We start from the raw sequence: 11,531 nt of genomic DNA on the forward strand, positions 1-11,531 counted from the left end.
GTGCGGTGCCCTTCCCTCCGCGCTCTTCTTAGCAAGGAAGTGAAAATTTATGCAAAACATCACACGTCTATCTTCTATAATTAATTTCCCAATGCCTCACCTATACATATTTTAATAATTCCTGATTTATAAGATGGTATCTATAATAAAATTTTCTATTTTCCAATAAATGAAAAGAAGGCAGGTTCTTTCGGACGGCAGAGTGTGTGACACAGTATCTGCTTGCCAGGCACCGATTTCACTTCTTACATGCAAGTTAAAGGATAAGGGATTTATAAAGCAGCCTGTGAGGGGAACCACTTTTCATACACAAATGTGATCTTTTTTTTTCCCAAAGGGTAATACAACAGTACATTTACATAAACTAATCCAAACAATCTATGTATTTGACAATGGCGAGCCTCACACAGACGGCCATTGTTGGTTTACATCTCGGGGCTCTTTATCCTGCCTTGTAGAGCTGTGCTAGCTGTCAAAGGTTTGACTTGGACTCTAAATAAATGGTTATAGAAGTGCTGTGCGGCGATATTGGACTTCTTTGCAAAAGAAAACCTGCTGTGTATGAATTCAAAAGCTATTAATTTTTCAGTCAAAAATATTCGTGCCTATTTCTTTTAATAAAGAAATACTGTGCTGAGCTACTGAGAGATAATGTTGACTAGGGGTAGAGAATTTTCAATAGAGCAGTTAAAAATAAATTTAGTAGGAGGTCCCCTTCAAAGTTATAATTTTCTAGGATGTAAAACATTTTTTTTTAACACTAATCAAGGCAAACCATCCTTTCCTGTTCACCCACCCCCACTGCTGCTTTTCCCTGTTTACAGGAGGCTTAACACGGTCCCTGGGGCCATTCCCAAGGGTCCTCTCAGCTGGTGTGGGCTTCACGTATATGGCGCCCATGCAGGCTTGCCCTTCCTCTCTGTGGACAGATCCCTCCTCCTGCCAAACAGCCCTGTGATCCCCAACAAGTCCTCTCCTAGGTGCTGCGTCAATCTGACCTGAATCCAGAGAGGAAGAAGACACTACCCCCTTCTTCCCTTGCAGCAAGTGGGAGAACTTCCACTGGAGCCGTCTCTAGGCCTCCCGAGGGCTTGAGACAGTGCGTGCCCTGGGTCCCCAGCCATGCCACTGCGGGCTCCACTCTTCCCAGAACCCTCCTCAGAAGAAGGGGCTGGGGGTGGGCAGAGCCGAAGGCGTGGTTCCTTCCTTCCTGGTGGTAACCTGCCCATCCAGTCCTACAGCCATCCCACGGAAGTACACGGACTAAGGACTCTCTCCTAGTAAAAATGGATGCGCAGAGTGGTTAATGATTTTATGTCCTATATCTCAGTAATGTGCTCTGTTTCAGACATTAATTTTGTCTGCCAACTGCATCTTGGCAGGCTACCATATTTGCTGGGTTAATAGTCTGACTCCGTTTTATTTCTATCACCATAAATCATACATATATGGGTGTGTGTTTGCTTTATTTATAGAAAAAAATCAGTCAAAACAGATAAACCAATACTTTGCCATTATGCTGCATCATTGCATATTGATTAAAATTGCTGGTACTAACTATAGATTGTCAACGCTCAATTAATTTTCACACAGTGACTCCCAGCAAAATCAAATAAAGGCAGTGTACCTTTAAATTTTACAAATCTTAAAATCAAGAGGCAAAGCACTGTCTCCATTTTGAATAATCAGTTGAAGCTACCAGGAGGTTTTTAGGAACATGTGTGAGAGAGACACCCGCTCAAGAGAGCTCATTCCAAGGAGCAAGGTCCCAGGCAGGATCTGCACTTGGGCATCATCCTCGCACCTGGGTGTTCACCGCTCATGCTGCGATGGCACGCTGCGATGGCACCCTTCAAGGCCTTCTACAGGGAACCAAGAGCTAGGAGAACCCTGGTCCTGCCTGCATGGAGCTCACTCACCGCCAGGTGCCGGGTGCACTGGGCGTCTCCATCACGCGGGCTGCAGCAGCCCGACAGGGTCCTTTCCCCTTGACCGTCACTTGGGCTGGACTCTTCCTGCCCCTGTACTAACACAACACTGTCCCTGGCCCTGCCTAGCCTAGATGCCTCTTCCTTCTGCTGCCATGGTCCCGCCCCAGGCAAGCGCTCAGAATGCGTTTCAGTACCAGGGTTCAGCGAAGATGACTCTGCTCCAAACAAGAGCTGGTAGCTTGGGCCTCACGGGCAAGGACCATGTCTGACTCGTCCTGTGTCTCCCCAGATGCCCGGCACACTGCCCTCACCAGGAATGGGCACCAGAAACCTCCGCACGAAAACCTGCCCCTGCAGGGCTGTCCCCCTCCCCATACCTGGACAGGAGGCAGAAGAGGACCACTCAGTGTCATGGCCCCCTTGATGTCCGCCAGTACTTACGGGCTGAGGGGCGGCTTTGGGTTCCGTAGACTTCACATGCAGGTGGGTCATCATGGCCTGGAGGCGTTCTTTGTCTTTAGCAAGCTAGTAGGAAGAAAAGGGGTCGTTATCTCTGTGAATACAGATGCACCACGGTTTTACTAAATCACACATATTCCATGTAACTATGGCTCCACGAAGTGTGAGAAAACTATGTGCTGGCCTCTTCATTTTGGAATTCATAGACACACTGCCAAACGCCCAGGAACCGGAGGTGTGAGTGTGAGATTTCTCAAGACCAGATGCATTAGCCTTGAACTGGGGACTTCCAGACCTGCCGGCACCAAGGAGGCCCAGGGAGCAGGCCCAGGTAAAGACACAGGTGAATCATGCCTGTTAACTAGCCTGACTCAGAGGATGGTGAATGAGGCAGCTACGACTCGTAGACCCACCTGTTGGGGTCGTGGAGAAACCCAGACAGATGGATACATCTGTGCAGACGTAGGCTCACCTTTCTTCACAGGTAGCACAGCGTAAGACGGTGCTGGCAGGTGACGTCAGCAGAGAGAACCAGGGTCAGAAGTCTGGTGGACAGTTCCCATCCCCACCAGGAGACAGTGAGCTCACTCACGTATTCATGTGGGGACCTGCCATACGGTTCCCATCCCCACGGGGACAGAGTGAGCTCACACACATGTCCAAGTGGGGACCCGCCATTATCATGATCTGAGTCTTCTGATGTCAGGAGACGTTTCTGATTGGATGCATAGAGCAGGTGCTGGCTTTGTACTTATTGGGTGCTACAACCTTTGTGCTTGGACTGTTTTAACTCAACGACTTTGATGACTCAAGACAGTTGGGCACAGGGAATAGACAGTGACAACTTTGGTTTAAAAAGGGGAAAAATATCCCCCCAAAGGTAAAAGGTATATTTAAAAGAACAGCAGAGAGCCTCAGTGAAAATACAGGAGAGATTAATGAGAGCAAGGGAGAGCGGGAGGGCAGAAGGGGAGAGAGAATGAGAAAGAATCTACATATAGTTTTATTTCAATACTTTTCTAGACCATTTGTCCAAAATAATACCTTAGCAATGCGAAGGGGCTCATTCCTTCTATGTGACATAATTCACCTTACATCCTTTTGAAAGCAATTTTTGCAAGATGACAATTATTCCAAAATTGAAAATGCTTCACCTTTGGAGGGAAGTGACTTTCTGTGGGGAGAGGGGCTCGGGCATGGGGGCAGACGGAAAAGAGGGCAAGGTACAAAAGGAGCAGAGCACCACGGGCTCGTCCTGGCTGGATGACTCAGTCGCAAACCATATCGCGTTTGATTTTTTTCTTTCTCTTTATTCCCTTGTGGCTCAGGGAGGAATAAATTAAGAAGAAGAAGAAGAAAAAAAGCCTTACAGTGTTAGCATTTATCTTTCAACAAACAGGAAATGAAAATGATTCCATATTAGGAGTCACTTTATGTTATTCATCCTGCTCTTTAGCGAGTTATCGAACAGCCGAACTCAGGGAGCCCTGAACACATAATGCTGAAGGAATTCAGTTTCCCAAAGCGACTCGGTTGGAACAATTAAAATGTTGGGAATGGCATTTTAGTGCATTTACTTATTTTTTTTAATGTGAAGTCTCCTAAGCTATTTTTTTATATTAAAACTTAGAAAAAATTCTTAGATTAAAAAAAAGAAAAACTGCTTGGTTTTAAAATCGTCATGGGGCAGGAGGACTATGAAGCATCTCTGGCGCCCTTTTCTTTTTTTGATAGGGGAGATTGAACCCTGAGCCCTTCTGAGCCCTTTTATTATATTTTATTTAGAGACAGGATCTCATGGAGTTGCCGAGGCTGGTTTTGAACTTGTGATCCTCCTGCCTCAGCCTCCCAAAACTGCTGGGATTACAGGTGTGCACCACCGTGCCCAGCTAGGATGCTCTTTTTAAAAACAAGAAGGAACTGGCCATGCTGGACAACCCGAATTAAAGGGTCAGAGGTGCTACTTACTCGAGACTCTGCTGAATATGACTTAATTTGGGAGTGACATTGTGAGTGCAGCAATTACAGAAACCACGTCCGATAAAACGAACACCGAAGCTTCCCACATCAAAAGGAACCAGTCCATCCGAATGTCGGCCCGGCTGGGCTTTTGCTGGCCTACCCCAACCTCACACTGTACTGGAGAGACAGCCCCTGGACACGTGTCCACAGCACACGCACAACCCCACAGGTGACAGCCACAAGAAGGGGGACTTGGAAGAACCCACGTGGCGAGCTCCTAGGAGCCTTGGCTCAGCATCCCAGGGAAGGTCCCGTAACAAGGAAGAACTGCAGCTTGTCTTGGGGTCAGCGCAAACCCACCCAGACCACTCCCCAAACAGGCTCGGGGCTTGGTCAACGGTCACCCCTAACAAACTGTTCCCACCATTAAGAAAAGAAACCCACCAGACTGGCTTTGTGTTTTAGGGCAAAAAGGCAACACATTCACACTCGAGGAACCACATCTTGCTCTGCAGGAGCCACAGGGCCCTTGTGGCGCTGGCTGGTCCTTCACAGGCGTCCGTGTCCCCTATGGCTTGAACGCATCACCCCTGAGCCTTGCTGCCCGTCAGCCCTCCCACACCCTCTCCTCCCAGAACGGAGACACAGACACTCGGCTCGGCCCGCAGACTCCAGCTCCCTCTGAACCACAAGGAGCCCCAGGAAGGGCAGGGAGAGGCGGTGGCTGGTGCGGGCCAAAGGCCGACTAAAGCTTCAGCAAGTTAACAAGAAACGGGTGGGCCAGAACAGGTGTGGCAGACAAGAACCACCGTGGTCACGGCAGGCGGAGCTGCTCACGGGGGGTGGTCACCTGCGGCTCTGACCCGTGTCCGCTGTCCATTCTCCTGTGTGTGCAATGGCCATCTGAGCTCTGAGGGGTCACTCTGGAGAGGAGACGCGCCCTGTGTAGGCCAGGGGCTGGTGCCTCGTGAATTCTCAGAATTCAGGCACAATTACATGAGTCTACACTGGCTGAGTGTGTTTGGAATCTGGGTCCACACAACGGGTTCAATGGAGCTGGGCTAGCTGGGAAGAGGAATGATTTTCGAGTTTTAGGGGACGGAAAGATAAAGCCCTTCCTCACGGGCAATCCCCCTTGGCTCTTGCAGCATCTCCCCTGCACGGGGGACACCATGCCCTCTTCTGTTAGTGTGGCCTCGGATCACGTCTGCAGAGCTGCAGGAGAAGACCAAGGACATTCCGCGGTCCCTTAGCAGAGCAGGGAAACAAAACTGCTACAAGAACGGGGCTTGGTCTGTGTCCAGTGGTGCCGACATCCCAACGGAGGACAACAAGGGCCAGGCTGGTCACTCCACTCCATGGAGGTGAGGCCTGGTTGGCCACTTGAGGTCCTCCAGTCCTGGGGAAACTGAGGCCACAGGCAAAACCATCTGAGGGCGTGCAGATAGCAGGGGGCAGAAACAAGACCAGGGTCCCAGCAGGCACTGTGGGCTTGGTCGGATGGGATCACAGGGATCACCTGAGTTTTCTATTGCCTCTGCCTCTGCCCCTCACCCCTGAGCTGGTCTCCGCTTCTGGGCCTCCAGAGCAGGTGTGCAAAGTCAGCAGACACCACCCTGCCCTGCCAAGCCCACGCTTCCACATCTGCAAGCAGGTGGTCTCCTTGGAACAAGGCCTCCACGTGTGCAGGGAACCAGGCAAGTCTGGAAGACAGTGCGGTCTGCCACCCACACGTACTCTACACGCATACACACTCTACACACTACACATTATGCACACACTACACACACCGTACACACTCTACACATGCACACACACCCTGCACACATTCACACACTACACGCACACACATACCTGACCCCTGGGAGGAACACAACCCAAGTGCTGCTGGCAAACCCAGCACTGCTGAGCCGCCGTTCTCCTTCCCACTCCAGGGCAGCTCCAGTGCCCGCTGAGCTCAGCCCCGGGAAAACCTGTCAAGACTCCTTAGCCACAGACGCTGGTGGCGGGCAGTCCATGGCTCGGTTCACCCGGCCGCAGGCCCTCCCTGTCCCCGCGCACCGTCCAGTCTCAGCATTCCTCAGGAGCTGTTCTTAAAGGCTCTCTTGACATTTGAAGCAGACGCACACTAACAGTCAGTCATAGTCTAGGAATCCCAGTGCTCCCGGAGTCAGGCAAGGTTCTAAATCATGAAAAGTCAGCACCTTGGTGTTCAAGGGATGAGGAAGGGAGAAACCTGGACTCCCTCTCTTCTCCTCCTTGGTCCCAGCTGCAAAGCGGTGTCCGTGCGAGGCTGCACCACTGTCGGGCACTCTGTCCCCAGCTCGCTCTGGGAGCCGGCTCGGGGTCAGAGAGGACTGAAGCGGGCTGCACTGCTAGAGCCGCTCACTGAGGCCTGGAGCTGGGTGAGGACCAGCCACTTCGCTAACGGGGACCCCATGGCAGGCAAAGTGCCTCTAGCAAGGCGTGGTGCGGGACTCGGTCCCCACCCGCCAGGGCAGCCCTCGCGTGCGCGTCCCTCCCTGCCGCACCTTCTCAGAGCTCTCAGTGCCTTGTACGTGCAGGTGGGACCTTCCCAGGGACCTTGCCGGGCTCCACAGGAGACGGCTCTGGGAAGCAGAGGGGACGCCACCCACGAGCCAGCCAGGTTTTAAAACCAGCCTCGGCAGCTCACGGCATAAGCCCAGAGCCCCAAGGGCCACGGGGACCCCTGGGCAAGAGGAGGGGCTCGGGCTGCCAGGCCGTGTGGCCCTCCCAGGCTTTGCTCAGTATTTAACGGTGGCTTGGAGCAAGTAACTCTGCCTGCCTCTGCCTCGGGGTGCTCCTCCAGGAGGAGGGGGCAGGGAAATTGTCTCCTGGGATCTAGGAGGCTGGCGGTGGTCACCCTCACCATGGGGATCCTCCCGCCTTTTCCAACACAGCAGCAGCATGACACCACACGTGCTCACCAGAGGCGAGACACAGGCTAATCCCTAACCTCCCGTTTTTCTTTAAAAAGTGACTGAGAACCAAGGGAAGAGGGTGAGCGCTGTTCATAGGGAAGGCGAGGATGTGACGGAACTGGGGACAGTATCTTGGCAGACAGCAGCTCAGGGAAGAGTGGTCCCTGAGCTCCTCTGAAATGATCATGAGCGGAACAAGGGGCACTCAAGCGCTCTTGTCCCCAGCTTGCCCAAGACGCTCTCAGCTTTTAAACTGAAAACCCCAAGTCTCAAACATCTCCCTCATTCCCAGCCAAGCAGACCTCTGGTCAGCCCGTCTCGTTTGGAACAGACACCCGGATTTCAGGAAGGCGAGCGCCGTCCTTCTCCCTCACCCTACAATCTGACTTGGTCCTCCAGGGCCCTCGGCAAGACTGTCCTTGTCAAAGGCTCCCCCTCTCTTAGGAACCTGGCCTGGTGCGGTGGTGCAGGCTGGTCCCTGGTGAGGAAGCGGCACCCGGGGCTTTGATCACCACGGTGCTCCCTCAATCAGGTGTTAAGCAGCAGAAGCCGCACATCTAACTCCTGCCCATCCACAGGCAGTGGTGCGGTCCCTGCTGGGTTGCCGCCGTCTCTTGCTGCGTTAATACCCATCTCAGAGGGTCTCTCAGTGACGGGGCTGCAGGACACTGTCCTGAGCCCTCAGGCTCTGCCTCATCTCCCAGTCCTCTCTATCACTGCATGCCAAAGACACCCCACCCCAGGACTCGGCACAATCTGACCCCATGGCGCAGTCCTGGGACACAAGGAAACCCATCTCTCGTCAGGAAAAGGCAGCTACGCTAGGGATGCCTGGTTTTTCGAGAGAGGCAGGTCCTGGCTGGCTGCTGGCTGCTGAACAGGATGCTTCCTTGCCTCCAAGTAGAAAGCCCCGCCCCCCCCAACACAAAAGGCTGACAGATAAGCACGTCATGAATGCACCTGCACGAGACCATGTGAGAACACTGCCCCACTTCTAACGCACCCCTTTGTTCAACATTCCGGAACAATCTGTCAAGGGGACATTCAAGAGATGAAATCCTACACTGTACTCTCTGACCTCAAAAAGTCCTGCTTTTGGTTTGATTCATGCACAGGAGCCCATCGGCAGCTCTGTGAAGGGAAGCGTCTCTAGCCACTGTCCCCTGAGACTGAGGGACATCACTGACAGACGAGACACAAAGGGCCGTCTCTCATGGGTAAGAGGAATTTTCTGGGGTTCAGATGCCAGGGCCTGTACAGGTACACAGCCCAGGGCTCAAGTGGCCTCCACTAGTGACGGTCACTGCTGGACCTGAATCTGCCCTCTGAAGCCTCCTGTTGGTCCTTTACTGTGATCCTCTAGTTTAGACCTAAGGAGCCTCCATCACTGCACGCTGGAAGATCTGGTCCAGTGCTCCAGGCTCAAGGGCTGCTGTGTGGACAGAGGCCCTGTGGGCCTGCCGCTTCAGAGCTCTCCTCCTGCTCCGGCCCAGCTACCACCCTTGGGGAACGGCTCTCCCCTGTAGGGCTCAGTGGTACCAACGGTTCTCAAATTCAAGTTACTCCATGCGGATTCTGCAGCCCACTCTGAGATGCCTGGAGGTTCAGGAAATTTCCTGGACTGGGGTACACTTCTCTAATAGAAAAGAAGTAGCCCTTGGGCCAGGCAGGTAGAGGGCACTCCCTCTAGGGCAGGTGAACCCCAGCCTGCGATGTGAGGATGGGGGACAGTGTCCTGGGAAAGGGCACCTGCAAAGGCCACTCTCCATGCATAAACGTGTCTGCTCCCGTGTTCCTGCTGGAGCAGGGGCCTCATCCCTGTTCTCCGCCTCCACAGGCACCAGGACTGTCAGTCGAGGGTCCTTTCAGAAGTGCACTTCCCGACACCAGCCTGAGAAGTGGCAAGTGCGACCACACTGACATGGAGGTGCTGAGCTTCAGAGAAACAGGAAGCCTTGTCCCAGGGTCCCCTGCAGCACTAGGATGCACCCCAGACCCTCAAGTGAGGCCTGCATAGGGCTCGTCGGAGCTCAAGAGGGTTACAGACTAAAACTGCTGGCCTTTCTTCTCTGTGTCACCTGACTGAATAACGGATGGGCAAAATCTGTTATTGTGTGACCTCTTTGTAACATCAAGACCCTCTTCTGGGTAAACGTCTGGCACTTTCAAGAAGGTGTTTGCGTCAGCTAGCACCATCCAATGGGTGGGTGGCTCTGCTGGAGAATTACCAGAACTTTGTGGTCTCCTGTCACTTCTGCAGGATGGAATGCAGGGGGCCGTCCTGCCTGTTGTCAGCACGACTGGACCCCACGGAGGCGCAGCCAAGATGGCGCAGGGTGGGGGTTCGGCCTACCCCTTGCTAAGTGAGAAAGTATGAGTGAGGGAATACCCTCAGCAAGCCTCTCATGACCTCTGAGGCTGGCGAGCGCTCGTGCAGCCTAGGAGGTGCCCTGACCCACTTGGGGACAGCACAGGCTTTTCCACCTTGGCCAGGAAGGAAGGGGTGGGAGGGGAGGACAGGAGGCGTGCACAATCCAGGCAGCCGGGAACGCAAGCCCGAGGGGCTAACAGCGTAATGCCACTCGATTCCCCTCACCCTTGGCCACGGGCTGCTTCGCCATCTCACCTAAGAACCAGGGATCTGCCAGTTACTTGGCACTGCTGTGGTCGTGCACAGGTGATCCCAGCATGGCTGGCTCTGGACAGCCTCTGGAGCTGGCACCGAGGTACGGACCTCAGGGCATTTTCACCTGTTCTACAGTGGTACCCTTTGGTTTTGGTCTCCTAACTATTTAAAATGTCAAAACCTTCCTCAGCCTCTGGGATCAGACCTGAGAAATCTGCCTGCTGCTGACAAGCACTAGGCCACCATCTAATAATCCTTCAGGCCCTGCACGAGCAGCCCTGTCCAAAAGAGCCTGTCTCTCCCTCCACGGAAGCCCAGCCTGGGATGTGGCCGTTGCAGGTGACCACAACAGCACACTTTCTTGCCATCGCACCTTGCTTTCCATCACAAGTTGAAAACCTGATCTTCAGTTTGACCTACAGCCTTAGCACGAAAAGAAATCTATCCATACGTGAAATCTGCAGATACCCAAGACTGCTCTCCGTTTATCTTGCCACGCCCACCGAAACCCACAGTCCCATGGCCAGGAGAGATGGCCTGGCTGACGGAGGGTCTCCCTCCCCCTGACCTCTCTCAGTACAGAGTGTACAATTAGTAAAGCAGACGCGCAGTTCCTGGGTGACTCACAGCCCCTCCATCTTGCCCTGAGCATTCTGCAGCATGCAGTCCTGAGCCACCCAGAACAAGGGATCGGAGCCCGTCATCAGGAGGGTGATTTTATCCAGCAATGGGCATTACTTCATAAATACCAGACCCATGCAGACCGCAGTGCCCGGGTGTACATACTGTGGAACTCGGGTTTTCACAGGCATAGGGTGCTAAATCTATCACTTTTTTTTTCCTTCTTCACAACAGGTTAGGTTTAAGGATATTTCCAAAGACATACAAAAATTGGGGATGTTTTTGATGTGACCTTTGCCTGGATAAATATCTTATTGTTCTGCTAAGTTTCTGTGTGTCATTAGAATGGACAACATTAACTAGCTCTAGAAAATAAAATCCTACTAACAAAACACAATTTGTCATATAAGGTGAGAGCTAATTTAAAAAAAAAAAGATTCTTTCTATCTAGAAAACTTACAACAAAAAGTTTAAGTGGTGTTTGGGCTGATTTTTCTCTGCAACTATTTGAAGCTGTAAATGACTTAACTCGGTGAAATTCCAAATGTAATTATCTCCTGTACTTAGCCGAGGGCTCTCCATATATCTCGGCCTTGCTGCCTTGCATACAAAACAGGTCTCCGATGGCTGGTACCCAAGTAACGTGCAGTGCTGTTTTAATTTCGCCTCGTTGACTAACCTCTCGCCCACTCGGCACCAGCCAGAGGAAGAAGCCGCAGAGTCACGGGTACTCAAAAGCGCTCTGGAACTTGGTTGCATAAATGGGGTTTACAGGATCAGGCTTCTGTAACTGTACATTTTAATAATCTCTATTTCTGACCCAATTTTTACTTCTAGAAACTAATTTTCTATTAATTATGCCAAGAATAGGACTATTGTTCAGATATGGTATTTTATCAACAAGCCGTACCAGGCGGTGGAACCCCCTTTAGGAATGCCCCCATCTCTCACGCCTAGGAAAATGTGAACAAGTCATGAAATAGGTCCAAC

General features: G+C 52.2%; 1 protein-coding gene across 12 annotated transcripts in view; it reads right to left on the minus strand.

Moving 5' to 3' along the window:
• FOXP1 (forkhead box P1) overlaps positions 1–11,531 on the minus strand; it is a 517,497-nt gene that overhangs the window by 17,755 nt on the left and 488,211 nt on the right. For all 12 annotated transcript variants that reach the window (XM_081276304.1, XM_081276309.1, XM_081276307.1 and 9 more), the window contains one exon: positions 2,373–2,456. In XM_081276304.1, the coding sequence (XP_081132430.1) occupies positions 2,373–2,456 (84 nt within the window). The remainder of the gene's footprint in view (positions 1–2,372; positions 2,457–11,531) is intronic.

This window comes from Spermophilus citellus, assembly GCF_964194105.1.
Source record: "Spermophilus citellus genome assembly, chromosome: 19".
In the NCBI taxonomy this organism is placed as follows: domain Eukaryota; kingdom Metazoa; phylum Chordata; class Mammalia; order Rodentia; family Sciuridae; genus Spermophilus; species Spermophilus citellus.